The sequence below is a fragment of the Phyllopteryx taeniolatus genome, chromosome 13 (assembly GCF_024500385.1).
Source record: "Phyllopteryx taeniolatus isolate TA_2022b chromosome 13, UOR_Ptae_1.2, whole genome shotgun sequence".
NCBI lineage: Eukaryota > Metazoa > Chordata > Actinopteri > Syngnathiformes > Syngnathidae > Phyllopteryx > Phyllopteryx taeniolatus.
In genome coordinates this window covers 1358079-1375271 of record NC_084514.1, presented here as the reverse complement: position 1 = coordinate 1375271, position 17193 = coordinate 1358079, and the positions used below count along the sequence as shown (strand labels likewise).

The following is a 17193-nucleotide window of genomic DNA, read 5'->3' as shown; positions in this document are numbered from 1 at the left end:
ACACTAGAGAACCTCCCCAAAAGCCACTCGGTTCTCTGGATAAGTTGTGGTATTGCAGTGCTGTTTGGGATTTGTCCTTTTGATGGCCACTTCGATCAAATGAAAAAGCTCTCATTCACTAATGTGACTGCTATGATATTGGCTCAACGTTATATGACAATGTGATCATATTTTTGACATACAATTTAAAACAAGTGAAACATTGTTCGAGTAATTACAGTTTGTAGGTAGCACCATTTATTCATGCAAACTACCTAAATCTACCTACCTACAAAATGAAAATATTGACTTGTGAAAAATTGATGAAATGAATGAAATATTGACTTTGTTTTTTCTTGTCAGCTGGTTCAACAAAATTGGACAACAACGTGGTATTTTGAATACCTTTGAAAAGCAGATTTAAGGATGAAGTGTCATTTATATGCTTTTTTTTTTTTTTTGTGCCTAGATCCACAGACATCCGAATAAAAACGTAACAGTTCGCTATCCGCCATAGTAACAACAACAAAAGGAAGAAACTCTCATTCATGATTTGTGTGAATAAAGCATTTTAAAAGGGAAAAGCCAAACATTCTTGGAATTCCCTCACGGGTCCAAAACTAAGGAAGTGCTGGACAGGAAAAACAGTCTGGATCGAGCAACATGATGAGGTCGAATCTCAGTGATGAATGGTCATCTACTTTTCAGGATAAAGTCAATGAGATTGTGAGCATTTTGAAATGATGTGCTCGTCATTCAGTGAAACGTGATGCCCTTCTGTCTGTCACTATTTCAGAAAGTAGAGGAAGGCAGTCTGCCGAGTTCCCCCACCTTACACAATCCTCGAGCAGCATTAAATCGAGACAAAAACACATAAGGCTTAAGTGTCAACTGAAACTAGTCTGCCCAGAGGGCGGTGTCCACTCCACCATCATTACCGTGGCACTTTTCAATCTACAGGTCCGTGTGAAACCACTGAGAGGGACTTTAGATGCTATTGAGTGTGACCAAATACACTCATGGGCTCAAAAACCCTCCAAGTGTCTAAAGTAAATCACATAAAAAGGTCCTCAGGACAGGAATTTGGAGAAAGGGAACAATACTCAATCCCGGAGCTGGTCCTATCAATCATTTATCTTGCCGGAGCTGTATAGTAAGAAAACACAAGACCTTTAAAAGTTAAACACTCAAATGCAACACTGTAAAAGCTTTTGGCCTTGGATACAGTTTTTTTTTTTTGGGGGGGGGGGGGGACAAGAACAAGCAAGAACGTTGAAACACAAAGCAATCTAAAGATACATTCACTGTTTAGCTTTGCAACTAATACTAATGTGATATGCATCATCTGTAGCTGTACTAATAGGTTGCATTTGTGCTGCACTAAACCGCAAATTAGGCCAAGCATACGCTATGAAATAAAATAGTGTACTCATTTTTGCAGTTTACCGTCGTCTTGTAGCGAGATTTAATTGAAGACTGGGAGAAAATGGATATAGGCTATACTTAGTTAAGAGGCTTTTAGAGCATAACAGCTATTTTTGGGGTCATCGATAAAACACCTCCAGGCTTTAGGGGACAGCAGAAAAACATAATTGCATTTACAACATTGCTTGCATGTTGACAGATTCTACTATGATGGAAAGATAAAAGGCCACCAAAAGCCTTGAACTGGATGAGTGATTTGTCAACTGGAAAAAAAACAAAAAACATTTTGACTGAGAACAAATTCTTTTTCATGTGGGATCCTATATTGAATTATCTGAAATCCCTCAAGAAAGTGCCTGGTATGACATAATTATCTTTGTGAATGTTCTCTTTGTTTTTTTTAGGATCATGAACAAGAAGAAAGCTGCTCATGTTTAAAAAATGATGTTTCTGGACTACGTATTTTATGAACCCTGTTAGATTTCCATGTGCGATTTCTGTATTTATTTATTCTTAATTTCTACTTTTAATATTTTGTCTTAAGGTCATTTTATGTATTGTTTTTGGGAAAAGTGTCTTAGTCCAAGCATTGTGCTGTACATTGAGGATAATATGGTTCCATCCATTTTCTGTCGCGCTTCTCCTCACGCGGGTCGCGGGCGTGCTGGAGCCTATCCCAGCTGTCATCGGGCAGGAGGCGGTGTACACCCTGAACTGGTTGCCAGCCAATCGCAGGGCACATACAAACAAACAACCATTTGCGCTCACATTCACACCTACGGGCAATTTAAGAGTTGTCAATGAACCTAGCATGCATGTTTTTAGGATGTGGGAGGAAACCGGAGTGCCCGGAGAAAACCCACGCAGGCACGGGGAGAACATGCAAACTCCACACAGGAGTAATAATTTCTTTTGACTTACTGTATCCTGTTTCTAAGAGGATCAGTTGCAGAGTGGTCCGGCCCATTGAGTCCTTGGCTATGGGCAAATGGGTGCATTTTTTGCTTCTCTCCACTCAACATCCGGCTAGCCAAGTTGAGCCTGGTCAACTGTGGATGACAGAGAAAAGTTGAAAACATCCAACATTTTAAAATTGTGTCATTTGTATCATATATAGAAGAACTGGGAACTACTATCCTTCCCCGTGCTTCTAGTGTTCTCTGTGGTCAAAACACTATTAATACAGTGGGCACGGAAAGATTTCAGACCCCCTTAAATTTTTCACTCGTTGTTATATTGCAGCCATTTGTTAAAATCATTTAAGTTCATTTTTCCCTCATTAATGTACACACAGCACCCCATGTTGACAGAAAAAAACTTAATTGTTGACATTTTTGCTGATTTATTAACAAAGAAAAACTGAAATATCACACAGCCATAAGTATTCAGACCCTTCGCTGTGACACTCATATATTGAACTCGGGTGCTGTCCATTTGTTTTGATCATCCTTCAAATGGTTCTACACCTTCATTGGAGTCCAGCTGTGTTTGATTATACTGATTGGACTTGATTAGGAAAGCCACACACCTGTCTATGTAAGACCTTACAGCTCGCAGTGCAGCATGTCAGAGCAAATGAGAATCATGAGGTCAAAGGAACTGCCTGGAGAACTCAGAGACAGAAATGTGGCAAGCACAGATCTGGCCAAGGTTACAAAGAAATTTCTGCTGGACTTAAGGTTCCTAAGAGCACGGTGGCCTCCATAATCCTGAAATGGAAGACGTTTGGGACGATCAGAACTCTTCCTAGAGCTGGCCGTCCGGCCAAACTGAGCAATTGGGGGAGAAGAGCCTTGGTGAGAGAGGTCAAGAAGAACCCAAAGATCACTGTGGCTGAGCTCCAGAGATGCAGTCGGGAGATGGGAGGAAGTTCTAGAAAGTCAACTATCACTGCAGCCCTCCACCAGTCGGGGCTTTATGGCAGAGTGGCCCGACGGAAGCCTCTCCTCAGTGCAAGACATACGAAAACCCGCATGGAGTTTGCAAAAAAAACCACCTGAAGGACTCCAAGATGGTGAGAAATAAGATTCTCTGGTCTGATGAGCCCAAGATACAAATTGTTGGCCTTAATTCTAAGTGGCATGTGTGGAGAAAACCAGGCACTGCTCATCACCTGTCCAATACAGTCCCAACAGTGAAGCATGAAGAAGAAAAGATGAACGCGGCCAAGTACAGGGTTATCCTGGACAAAAACCTTCTCCAGAGTGCTCAGAACCTCAGACTGGGCCGAAGGTGCACCTTAAAAAAAGAATGACCCTAAGCACACAGCTAAAATACTGAAGGAGTGACTTCAGAACAACTCCGTGACTGTTTTTGAATGGCCCAGCCAGAGCCCCGAATTAAACCCAATTGAGCATCTCTGGAAAGACCTGAAAACCAAACCAACTTGACAGAACCGAAGAGGATCTGCAAGGAGGAATGGCAGATGATCCCCAAATCCAGGTGTGAAAAATTTGGCTGTGTTAGCTCAAAAGGGTGCTTCTACTAAATACTGAGCAGAGGGTCTGAATACTTATGGATGTGTGATATTTCAGTTTTTCTTTTTTAATAAATCAGCAAAAATTGCAACAATTCCATCTTTTTCTGTCAATATGGGGTGCTGTGTGTACATTGTGGGAAAAAAATGAAATGAAATTATTTTAGCAAATGGCTGCAATGTAAAAAAAAAAAAGGGGTCTGAATACTTTCCGTAGCCACTGTACTTGTAAGCACTCCCAGTATCGACCAATGCAGTCTTGCATTGATATGAACGTAATGTCAAATTTACAAACAGCACGTGGCCAACGTACTCTCTGCTCAGCACTAAATCCAGGTGGAGCACTCCCACCCCCTCTAGAAAGGAAACAGTTATTATGACCTGCTAGTCCAAATCTGTTTACAACCCCATCGGTCCCTCAGTGCTGCTTTCTCCCTGGAAAAACTAAAACAGGACCACGCGCTACTGTGTTATTTGCTTGAAACATCTCACAGGATGTAGAAACCGTGTTAGCTTTCCCACTACAATGAGCAGCGTGTCACACCACTGTGAAGGTCTTTCACATTTAAGTGGCCTGGGCTTATTATTGGTGGTCCGGCGGGGTTCCTCTGCCACTACGGCCTCTCCGCACTCACGTGATAGATTGTAATGTTCATTACGTGAGTAATTTAGCGACATCTTAGAGAAAGGACACACACAATACACGGTTTGTCTCCCATGTTAAATCCTACGCTTCATTTCAGGCCTGATTCTGCAAGGTCTGGCCATCGAACAAAAACAATATTTGAAAGCAAAGCAAAGCAAATTTGTTTATATATCGCATTTCCGACACAGGGTAACTCAATGTACTTTACATGATTTAAAGCATTTAAAAAAAACAAAGGAAAAAAACAGCTTCTAAACATTTAAAACAAAGAGAAAATCAAATCAAATAAAACAGTACGCTATTAAAACAGCGTACAGTCCAAGAAAAATCATTTGAAAGTGGAAATGCTCTAAAAAGCATGAGAAAAAAAGAAGAGTTTTTAAGCTGGACTTAAAAACCTTCACACTTGGGGCTTGGACAGCCCATTAAGACAGCTTTACAAGAATCTCATCATTATAGGCATGCGTTACTGAGCACGAGTGTATTTATTCTTTTGTTAATTGGATAGCAGGTGCAGCCAGATTTTTTTTCCCAAATTTCTGTCTATTGTCTAGATAAGAGCGAGCAATCACTGAGACCGTAGAGGTTATGCAGTCCAAGAGGAAGTTGTTCATGTTTACAAAGTTCTCCTCTTGCTTCTAAATCAGCTCGTGATTTAATGACTTAGAATCTTGGCCTTTAAAAAGTCTGTCTGCAGCGCACAGGTCTGATTTGCTCTGCAAAACAAATTGCTGCCATGTCCTGGATTCACCACTGAAAAGGAATACAGTAAACACCTTTCAGATAGACAGAATAACGTCTCAGTAGCATAACTGCAGCCTGTGTGGTCTCGTGTCATCCTAAGAAACTCTCACAGCAAAAACATCCAGTGAAGCAGACAAGTCGTAGGAGGAAGAGCGGCCAGAGGTGGTGGGAGCAAAGGCAAAGGTGCTCCATGCACCAACTGACCGGGATAATATGGGAGAAGTCAGCGGAAGCTGATGCAAAGCACTACTTTGTCACATTCCTGTATTTATAAGCATCAATTACCACGAAATAGCAGCTTGTTCACTATCAACAGAAATCACTCCCCATGGTGCATCTGATAATGAGACCTCACACAGAGCGGGAACATGATGCTCCGCTCAGGCAGCTTCAAACCCTGAACCAGGAGCCGCCCCCGCAAAAAACCACAGTCGGCAGGCAACCAAGAGGGAGGAAGGTGTGCTGCTCCCGGCTGCAGACCCTCCGGCTCCGACAGGTCTGCTGGAAGAGTGAGCAACTAGATGACGCCGGTCAGCAGGGGGTCAGGAAAGAATTAAACATTGCCAAAGAGAAATAGAAAAGACCTCACAGAGAGAGGAGCCTCCTGCAAAAGGGCCACATTTGTCTTCCCTCCATGAAACACTGTTTATTAACCCGACATACTGTACATTCTTATTTGAACAGAGCCTTGACCCAGGTGGGACCACTTAGTTAAGAAAGGTGCAAGTGAACTCACATGTTGCGTCAGAAGGTTGACGTGACTGGAGGCGGCAGTGGTGCGAGCAACCTGTTTGTCTGCCAGCTTCTGGAGGGCTGAGATGAAGGCCTGCTGGTTGGACTGCGCCTGGACACTAAGAGAGTTCAACTCTCTGTAGTCCCCCTTGGAGTTTGACTTCACCTTACTGGAACTGTGCATTTTGGACACTGCGATAAAGACAAGAGCAAATGTGTCAACAATGCAAAATTGTAAGGTGTAACTGAACCATCAACAAAAGCAGCTTGTGTTTGTTTGTCTGTCTGTCGCATGTTAGCGAGAAGGCCACTTCCTGGTTTACAGAAGTTGAAGTCAAAATATGAGAATGGCCTGGTTTTTCTTCATCCTGGGCCAGGTGGGAATGCTCCCACTATGACTCAAACAGCAGAGAAAATAAAATTCTACTCCCCCCCCCAAAATAAAACAACTGGAAAAATTGTAGCACCTTATATTTCTGATTATTTTCTCCCACTGTTAGTCAGACCGTATTCTGATTCGAAAACAAGGGTCGTACTGTACATTTGGAATCGACAAATTGGACGCTACCATATTTACTCTGGGATCAGGGTTCAGGAAAAACAAACATCAATCGAAACAATAGTTCTCACACACTTTCACGCTTGCAGCAATTTAAAATAGCACTCAGTAAAGAGCTGACCTCCACCAGCACTGAACAATTCATTGATTCTAAATGAAGATGATAAAGGCTGATACTATTTCACTGCAGTGCCGCTTTTTATTTTATTAATTTTATTCCTTGCAATACCTCAAGCAAATTCAATTTTCTTTCTGCTGTATATTTATGGGGTGGCACGGTGGCCGACTGGTTAGCACATCTGCCTCACAGTTCTGTGGACTCAGGCTTCAAATCCGGTCTCGCCTGTGTGGAGTTAGCATGTTCTCCCTGTGCCTGCGTGGGTTTCCTCCGGGTACTCCGGTTTCCTCCCACATTCCAAAAACATGGTAGGTTAATGAAAAACTCTAAATTGCCCGTAGCTGTGGATGTGAGCGTGTATGGTTGTTTGTTGATATGTGCCCAGCAATCAGTCCAGGGTGTACCCTGCCTCTCGCCCAGAGTCAGCTGGGATAGGCTCCAGGATGCCCACAACCCGAGTGACGATAAGCGGTACGCGTGTATATTTATGTTGAAAAACAGAGAATGACCTAGAGCGCACGTGTGCAGGCATGAAAGGCGAGGAGAAATGTCAGAATGATAATAGGGATGCACCTCTGGACTTAGTGGGGGAAGGAGTGAGCTACTGCTGTACCAATTTGCAGCTTCATTTGTGAGATGTGATGGTTCAATTGGCCCCAATACGAGCAGACTGTAATGACCAAAAGGGAAAAATAAAGCCCATGATCTATCTTTAATCAAAATTGAAGGTCTTTTGTGCCCTGTGTGCAACTACTCCCCAATGTCTTGTGGAAATGTGTTGTTGTTTTAGGTTATTCTGCTCACCATCCATTTTCTGAGCCGCTTCTCCTCACTAGGGTCGCGGGCTATTCTGATCACAAACTTGCCAAACAAACAAATAGTTACCATTTACCTTCCTTGGCAAATAGCATAGCGAGGCGTTTACCTTGGCTTGCAGATGTTGGTCTAGAGAGCTTCTTGCTATAGATGTGTAGGGCACTGGTGATGGAGGAAGATGCTCCGGAGCTTGATGTGAGCACTGCGCAAGATGGGACCCTCCAGAGAACCTGGGTTGGTTGCGCCATAGACACAGGGGGAGGGGTGTAAACAGGAGAGTCGTCGAGTGTCTCAGTCTGGCAGATTTGAGACTTTGCCAAGGACTGTGCATAGGATGGAGGATGCGGGCGAAGCGGCAGAGGTGGAGAACGATGACGACGCAGGGACGAAGGGTTGAGAGAGCAGCTCTGTTGATGAATACGGGGGAAGTCTGAAGTCACGGGAAAGCTCGAGCAGGGTTGGGAAGCCCGGCTTTGCGGATGGATTTTTGCATGTCCAAATCCGGTCAGCTGGCCTTCAGACAAACAAACCAGGGGTTGACTTTCAGTGACCTTGGTGTCTGTGTCACTGCTGACTTTTCCTGTGGAGGGCGTTGATTCTAACAAGCTGGAATCCGCTTTGGCCACAGGCAGAACTGTTCAAAAGAAGAAAGAAGCCAGAGCTCCTTTATCACCAGTAAGCCATTCCATGGCTCTGACACAGATTTGTTTTCACCAAATGAGACTCTTTTGAAAGTGACCCTCACTTCACCCTGGATGACTCAATCTTTTTTCATTTATTTTGGGAGGGTTTACAGATCGAAACAGCACAATTCCTGTTTACTGTGCTTGAATGATAAAATATTAAACATAAACCAGACCAACAGTAAGAGAAGCATGACAAAACATGGATTGGACTCACTTTTGGAAGTCTTACAGTTGCCTGGCTCTTCGGAGGCACGTATTTCATGAAAGGCTTTTTTAACACGCCTGACTTTTTTTCCGAGGAAGACGGTGGCTGATTTATTTTTCTGTGTGTAGAACGTCAGTACTTCCTCCAGATCACTTTCACTGTTTAAAAAAAAATGGGAGAAAGATGTGTTTTGCAGATTGCAATCGCTCCGGTGAACACTGGAAGACGACTTGCCAATTGACTAACCTCGCAGCCGTGATGTAGTCATGAAACACACTGGCGGCAACACACTTCTCCTCTGTACTGTTCTGCTGTTTTTTCACTATATGGTCAGTTTCCTAAGAAGATAAGGAAGCAAAAGAGAAAGGAAATCACACAATGTCTCCTGTGTTTAGGTGAAACCACATCCTGAGACTATGCACCTTTTCGTAACATTGAATAAACTCTCCTAGCTGGTGGGACAGGATGCGTCTGCGGTCTTGGACTGGTAGCTGGTGACTGGGCATAACCATCTTAACGTCTTGCTGGAGGTTACTGGCAGCCCTTCTCAGGAAGCGAACTACAAGCTCCTGTGCGCACGCGCACACACACACACACACACACACATGCAACACACGGCAAGTATTTTGAATCAATGATTATTATAAGTATGAATACAATATTTCTGCTTTCCCTTTCAATTCACTGCTGGGGATAGCCTTATGAATCAGCCTAACATCAGAAGGATGTTCCTAAAAGGTTTGAGGTTGCTGCTGATGAAGATAATGATGATACATGCCATAATTCCAGTACACCAACATAACTTTCCAATAAGGCATATTTCTTCAGAGGCCCCATTTTCCTCCATGTATTCAATCCAACCACAGCCAGGGCACAGATGAGTAATAATAAGGGGAAATCTGGCATATAATGCTGATACATCAATAGAAAACAATGTTCCATCCACGGTACTATATGACACTCCTGTTCATTAAGAGAGACTCCGCTACTGAGATGTTTTAAATAGTTGTACCATTTGGTCATTGTCCTTGTCTACCCAAGCTGGAATGCCTTTGACCCTGCTCTCTTCCAAAAGTCTCTGTTGAACCCGCTGTAGGTAAGAGGAAAAGGTCATCCGGGCTTGCACTTTACTGGAGAGGAGACAAAAGATGGCAAGAAATGGCATTGTAACATTGAAAGGCAACAATAGTTTGTCAAATCTGATCTTCCCGTAAAAATCATTTAAAAAAAAAAAAAATGTGTAAACAAGAAGAAGACAGCTAAGTTTGCTGAGTGATCATTTTGAACTTAAAAATATTCAGCATCCATTTTCCAGACCACCTATCCTCGGATGAGCTGGAACCTATCTATCCCAGCCAATCACAAGGCACATGTGAATAAACAACCAGTCACACTCACACCTAAAGACAATTTACACTCTGTCAACAAACCTAACATGCACGTTTTTGGAATGTGCAAGGAAGCCAGAATACCCGCAGAAAACCCACCCAAGCACAAGCGGAACACAGGAAGGCCTGGAGCCAGAATTCGAACCACCAACCTCAGAAGTGTGATCTCAGAGCGAATGTGCTAAACACACTGTGGGGCCCAACTTAAAATATGAAAGTTGCCATCAAAACATAAAATATAGTCCCAATTTATTCGACTCCCCTTCGTGTCAATTTGCAAGGAAGTTAGCGTGAGAAAATAAAGCAAGGGAGGACGATGAAGGAGCGTGAGCAGCCATCTGGAACACACCCTGACCTGATGTCCCCCCCCTGCTGGAGGAAGTGAAGCAGGCTGACATGGGGCCTGCTGTTGCGCGTTGCTGCCTTCGGCGAGCTGGACACAGCCTCGCTGTGAGAGCTCTGCACTGGTGAAGCCACTTGTTTTCTTTGCTCTGCTACCAAATCCTTGTGTGAGACTGGCTTGAGAACATGTTTCATCTCCGCTCTTTCCTCCTGTATGCAGTCCTCTCCCTCCAGGCCACTGCTCTCCATCAGGGAGGCCTTGGATTCCTTCCCTGAGGTATGCAGCATTGCAAGGGGAAGACATATGTCAGTTGCATCACCAAACCTTTAGTGAAAATACCCACACACAGTACACTCAAAATAGGCTTTTTGTTTTTGCTGCGATGACATCAACTCATTCAGAGCCATATTTGGCTAACCTTAGTGTGACACATGGGAGTTTTTTATTGGAACCAAAAGTGCACTCCAGCCTGCAGTCAGAGTGCAGTTTGCCGAGCTGAAGTAGCATACATCAGGCCTACCCCATTTCTTCTTTCCAGCAGCAGAGCGATGACTCAGGTGGTGCCGTCTCCTCTTACGGGCCTCCAGAGACGGCAGCTTCCTCTCGTACTGGACGGCGTGGTAGCCATCAATTGTGTCCATCTGCAGCTGCGCATTCCCGCTCGGATTCCTTAGAGACAGAAGAAGACATGTCAACACAACCGTGGTGACAACAACAATACCAATGATTTATATGGAAATTAGCATTTCCAAAAAGACGTTGCAGAGCAAACTCTTGAGAAAGATTAGTAAGTTGGAGTCGTTTTTCCAGATGTTGACATGACTGACAGTGATGGTCCAAAGGAGAAAGGAGAAATGTTAAATAATAACAACAATCACTGAGGCATTTCAATATTGAACGACCTCTACAGAGACATTCTTCAATGTGATGTCCGTAAAGAGCTCGAGACGATGCCAATAAGTGTACCAACAATAAAGGTCAGTGATTGAAATAAGATTTGTGAATTTGTGTAATACACAACAGTAGATTTATTCATTTTAGTCTCTCTCTTCCTCTTCCCCACATTGATGCCACATAGACAGTGGGCACGCTGGAAAAGTTGAGCGTATATCCTCTTCTCAGCTGTTCCTCTCACCTACCCAAGTGAAAGAGCAAACAAACTCCATGCTGGAATCCAACTGCTTCCATAAACTGAAGGAGAGATCCAGCCCCCTGATCCTGACCACAATGGAAATGCTTACCTTCCATGGAAAAGTCTGTTTGCCAACATTGAGTTCAATGATGTCTTGGACTCCAGATATCCACTGAGAAAGGGAGGGGAGATAATAAGCAAAATCAAGATGATCATAAAAGGCAAATGAGTGCCAATCTTGTTATTAATAACCTTCAAATAACCTAAGGAGGATGGAAGTAGATGCTCTAACAGATACTGCAAGATACAAGCTGCGAAAGAGCCACATATCGAATCAAGCAACAAATCCTCATATGGGAATTTGAACTGTTAGCCTGAAAATGGATTTCCTCTTCTAATAATGGCTTTGATGGCATTCTAACATAAAGCAATGGCTTGGGGGTACTTTTAGGGAGTAATTTGAGCCTACTCATCTGAGGAAAGTATAATAATGAGTAACATAATGGACAGATGGGGATCTTGGAATTATAAATAATCAGGTTTTTTTCCATCTTGGCTCAGCTTACCCATAGAGCTCCCATGTGTCTTCAGTGGGGAATATTCGGACGAAGCCTCCTCTCCTTTCATACTCCTCCCTTGTCCTCCTCAAGACTTTGATCTACCACAGTGAAACGAAACAAAACACATGTTTTAAGACGTGCAGGCCTTCCGAAAATGCTGCCTGAACATAAAGCGTAACACACAGCATATAACAGGACTGTACCTGCTCAACAGTCAAGCCCAGAATGCTGTCTCCTCCTGGCTTGTCTTTCAACTCCACTGGTTCACTGTTAGTGGCTGCTGGGGGCCTCTGCCACTACAAAACCGAGTGTTGAGGAAAGATCAGCAATTAAAAGCTCAAGCATGTGATGTATTGTAATTCAACATGAATAGAAAAAAAAAACAAGTTCAGAGTTTTTCACATTTTTGCTTCCTTTTTTAACATGCACTACCAAGTTGTGATTGACAGCTTTGGCATGCAGGTCGAAGTGGAGATCAGGACAGCAGAACAGCGCCCCAAAGGATCACATTCAGAGAAAGTCATCTAAATAGTACCAGGATTACTTTTAATTCGTCTGACGTGACTGGGGGGGGGGGGGGGGGTGCAAAGGCAGCCAAGAAGTGAAAAGGCCTAAGCGCTCAATAAAAGGCTCAACTGTTGCCGCTGTCAAAGTAAAGGAAGACGACAGGTTCTCTCAAGGCGGTCCCAGTTCTTCAACAGCCTTTATGACAAGTCTAATTTACAGTCAGGCTTTTGGGTTGGTCACAGTGAGTCTATAAAGAAAGGTTCAGAGCTTTTTAGCCAAGTGGTGCATTGCAGTATTTCAAACATAGACTTATGCCGGCCACTTTGCTAATGTAATGAGAAATCTCCTAAAATGCTGCATTAGAAAGCCATGCAGGCCATTTGCCTGTCACGATGAATAACAGTAAAACAAACATAATCAAATCAGGAAAAGGGCAAGAGCTATTTCTTACCGGTAATGTAGGAAACATCAGGAAATTGCAAAGGAATAGAAGTACAAGGGAATTAATATGGATGGGGGAGGAAAAGAAAATGCGACGTGGCTGCTAGGAAGCAACAGGTGGACAACGTCTGTTATCGAAGGACATCAGCAACACTGACATGTGACCTTCACATTTCAACATGGCACCATGAAACACTTACTGTGTGTCTAAGCCAGAGGTGGGATAAGTCACATACAAGCAAGTCTCAAGTCACTGTGTGGGGAAAAAAAATCACACAAGTCAAGTCGAGTCGAGTCGCCACGAAATTTCAAGCAAGTCGAGTCAAGTCATTACTTGGTTTAAGCAAGTCGCAAGTCAAGTCATACAATCTTGCTCCAGTCGCAACATATATTGGAGTGGTAATCAAATGTTTTTTCACCATTGTTTCCCCCCATAAATCATAAAAGTATTCACACTTTATAAAAGGTAAATGAACCACAACTCAAGATTATGATTGATTTAATTTATTGCGCTGAATTGTTTTAAAGTTGTATTTATTTCGGAACAGACTATGCTGTGTAATTTGTGGTGACAGCATTGTTAACTCCTACGGTTCTGAAGAGAACACAATTAAGGAAAAGCAAAAACTGTTTTCTGTTGGTCAAATATAGTTCGATGTGTACCTAATAGGCTGACGGAGAATGAAACAGATTCAGAATTATCCTTCCAAAAAAAATAATGTGAACAAAATCTGCATACCTCCGGTGTCCTCTACTTTTAATTAAATCACTGTCAGGTTTGTTAATTTATTTAGAAGCACTGACTCTGGACAATTGGCAATTGTCATGAGTTTAAAAGTTATGTTTCATATGCTACGGTCTCAATTTGAAAAACAGCTTCATCACAGAGACGACACAACAGATGACATTTTAACGGTGACCAATAAACACGTTCAGTAGTATGAAAATGATATTCACATAACTACTCACAATTTGTACTGTACTTACTAATAGCGGAACGCACTTTTGGCAACGTCGTGATTGTAATGCGAAGTGATCCCATACAGCAGACCTATAACTCACAACGCTAGCAACGCCGCTTCACTTCTTCCGTATTCTACAGTTGGCATTATCATTTAGGAGCTACTTTCTGCTCCAGAGTGTATGAGAGAGAGAGAGAGAGAGAGAGAGAGGGAACAAAAGAGAGAGACTTTTGCGTGCCTATGAACCAAAACGAAAGGTCAGGACAATTATCATAAACTGTCCCAACCCTAGTTATGTTACTTCGCTGTACTAAAACGTTCACAATCACATCATTTTTATTTTTAATCGTCCTAAACCGGTCTATGAAATTGAATGTTTGACCAGCTAACTAAAATGTTAAATGACATTACCTGTCTTTGTCAGTTTTGTAGTTGCGGATGAGTTCGAAGTCGTCGTTGTTGTTGTGTCTTGAGTGCGCGCGTGCAAGCCATGCAGTTTGCCATCCTCTTATTCCAGACTTCATTGACAACATAATCCTTGAATCCAAATTTGATGATCTTTGGAGCTCCTTTCATCATTGTTCATGCAGGTGGCTACAACGCACTGGCAAGTGCGCAACAACGCAGACTGTGTTGTCAGGTTACCGCAACTTACCCCCCACCAAAAACGTGTCTTACTTTAAAAAAAACAAAAAGGCAAACTGTCTCAATTAATATGCAGATTTCCCAGTCTAAACGAGATGACTTGTCAAATGATGTAGTTCAAGTCAAAGTCCAGTCAAGTCAAGTCTAAAGTCAAGTCTTTCTGAAGTATTTGGCAAGCAAGTCGCAAGTCCTAAAACTGGACAAGTCGAGTCAAGTCATTTGACATTTGAGTCGCCCCATCTCCGGTCTAAGCACTCACAGGAATAAACTGCATGCAATGCTTCACATGACTGGTGAAAGGGGGAGCATGACTCAGTGCCGCTCGGTTGAATGCGTGAGCGTGGTACCTGTGTTCTTTGGGCTGGCTGCTTGAGGCTGGGGTCGGAGCGTGGCTTACTCATCAGAGGGTCCTGACACACCAAGCCTTTAGTGACATACAGGGTTATTACATAAGAATGACATTGTATTTCAACCACGACTATTAGAGGTGTGCTTAACTTCATATTGTGTTGGAACTTCAATGCTGGGACACAATCAAAACGCCATTTGCTACATCTTAACCAACAATCTTCACAGAAAATGGGACAAAATATCAAAGCAGGAAGACCATCTGCTATTATATTGCTAAAATAATAGCATATGCACTGCAGGGGGCGCCAACCTTTTTGAACCTGAAAGCTACTTCTTCGGCACTGATTAATGCCAAGGGCTACCGGTTGGATACAAACTTACACTATGAAATAAAAAAATTAAAAATGCTCAAATTATTTTGGTGTTGTTGCACTTCTAACTTGTCTCCACAAACACTATGGTTTGGTAGTGCGCGACAATGCTGACCTTTGCACCATACTATTTTTTGGAATGTTGTCATTTCCAAATCAACAACACCAATGCAATGTGATTTAAAAAATAATAGCAACAAAAGAAGTTAAATGCAGCTAACTGGTAGGTGGCGCTACTTTCTTTTAGAATAGCAACACACAAAATAAGATGCAACTCACTGGTGAGCTATTTTTAGAACTGGCTTAGTGGGCAACTCATGTGGTCCTTGGGGGCTACGTGGTTCCCGCAAGCCCCATATTGGTGACCAACATCTCCAGTATACACGCGGTCTCATGCAACAGATTCCTCCTGATAGAATCCTGAGCAATCAGCAGTCTGCAATAGTTTTTTTTTTTTTTAGAAGGAGCGAAAACCCTTGACTTAGTGTTGAAGGGGGGAATAAATCGCCTTGACAATTTCTAATGATATACTTTCATAATCCCCTTGGGCAAATTTAATTTATGCTCTTGCTTCAATTCAATTCCACAAATGGTCGGGGAGAGACAGAGTGACTAGGAAGGTTCCCACACAGCCAATAATTGTACAAATGCACTATTGGTAACACAAAACAAATACAAGATATTGCATACAGGGAACATTAAGTTCACTGACAAAAGAGATCCAACGCGAGAGCTTTATCAAAAATCCCGCCTTGACAAAGAAAACAAACGTTTGGGTTTACATGGCACATGGGTCGTGATTTAACAATAATGGATGTTTATGACTGCGGGTTCAGTTTGCAGTGGTGTCGAACTGCACTGCATCATTCTAAGGTCTGTCTAATATGATGACCCTCCCATGTACCTATAAGGTAACTTGAATCACATATGATAGCAAGACAGTATTATCATCATGATCTTTGAAAAAAGCATATTAGATTGTGCAAGAATACCTAATTGTTGTGCCAGCTGCATGTTGAGGATTAAGTTGCGTGTCCACTAAAACAATGAAAAGTTAAACATATATGTCAGTGCTGCGGGCTACGCAAAGGCAGATTATGAATGCTAATGGAATGTTGTTACCTTTTACAGATCTGACAGGCAACCTGATTATGTATTATCAGTCAGAATTGATTGAGATTATTGGGTACATAATTGATGTGCTATATTTTACAAGTCACTACTGATTTTCACTTGGCTTGGTGTAACGTCTCATTCCAAAGATACAAGCAAATTATGATTCCATCCCTCCATTAATGACCTGATTTTGTTGCTCGAAGGCACGGCATGATTGACTCAGACGTTCATATACGAATGCACAAGTACAAAGGCATATTTCAATCTTTTCTGTATGATTAGGAGTGAACCACAGATTTACTAAATAGATCCGTTTGATTGACACCTACTAATAGGTTGGCTCTCTGTACACTGTTTTGGTTATAATTAACAAGATTCTCCAAAACGATTATAATGAGCTTTCAGATTTGATGTGTGTTTGTACGTGTTGTTGATGAGAAAAAAACACAAACACACTATCAATTAGTAGGGGAGGAGATCTCTTGTTCGAAGACATTTAAACCTTGTTTATGCTGCCTCAGGCTATTATTTGTTATGTCTACATGGTTAAGATTCATTTAATTTTATTTGTAGGCTGATCCAGCTTGTCAGCACACACAACAGGGAGACGATCTGCGCACACCCACACACACCACAAACCCACTGTAATTATAAGTAATTAACAATTTTGGTTTCCATATGGTCACAAATGTGTCAGGGCATGTAATATATTGCAGTAGTATTTCATTTCAAAGAGAACTTGCATACCGTAAACAACAAACATTTGACCACAAGCAACACATCGTGACTTCATCTCAGTGTGGATCCATCAATTTGATGGATTGGCACATTTTACAGACAATTCATCTAAGTGTCTCCACTGACACTGGCGCCTTCGTGAAGCTAATATTTGTGGCTTTGAGCAAAAATGTCTTGACAACTATTGATTGATTTCCATGAAATCGCTGCTTGTCTCACTGAAAGTGACTTATCATCAAGTCATTGTCATTAT

At 42.4% G+C, this 17193-nt stretch overlaps 1 protein-coding gene across 14 annotated transcripts in view; it reads right to left on the bottom strand.

Moving 5' to 3' along the window:
- The window catches only part of ttll5 (tubulin tyrosine ligase-like family, member 5), a 93310-nt gene that overhangs the window by 59715 nt on the left and 16402 nt on the right, over window positions 1–17193 (bottom strand). For 11 of the 14 annotated variants that reach the window (XR_009791427.1, XM_061794718.1, XM_061794720.1 and 8 more), the window contains 13 exons: window positions 14712–14788; window positions 12013–12105; window positions 11816–11907; window positions 11359–11421; window positions 10638–10786; window positions 10124–10388; window positions 9399–9516; window positions 8809–8955; window positions 8633–8724; window positions 8396–8544; window positions 7605–8129; window positions 6007–6194; window positions 2326–2453 (listed from right to left, as the gene is read on the bottom strand). Coding sequence is in view for 13 of the 14 variants with exons in the window: in XM_061794718.1 (XP_061650702.1) it covers window positions 2326–2453; window positions 6007–6194; window positions 7605–8129; window positions 8396–8544; window positions 8633–8724; window positions 8809–8955; window positions 9399–9516; window positions 10124–10388; window positions 10638–10786; window positions 11359–11421; window positions 11816–11907; window positions 12013–12105; window positions 14712–14788 (2086 nt within the window). In the remaining variant the exon portion in view is untranslated. The remainder of the gene's footprint in view (window positions 1–2325; window positions 2454–6006; window positions 6195–7604; window positions 8130–8395; window positions 8545–8632; window positions 8725–8808; window positions 8956–9398; window positions 9517–10123; window positions 10389–10637; window positions 10787–11358; window positions 11422–11815; window positions 11908–12012; window positions 12106–14711; window positions 14789–17193) is intronic. The other 3 variants (XM_061794725.1, XM_061794714.1, XM_061794715.1) reach the window with 2 other exon arrangements.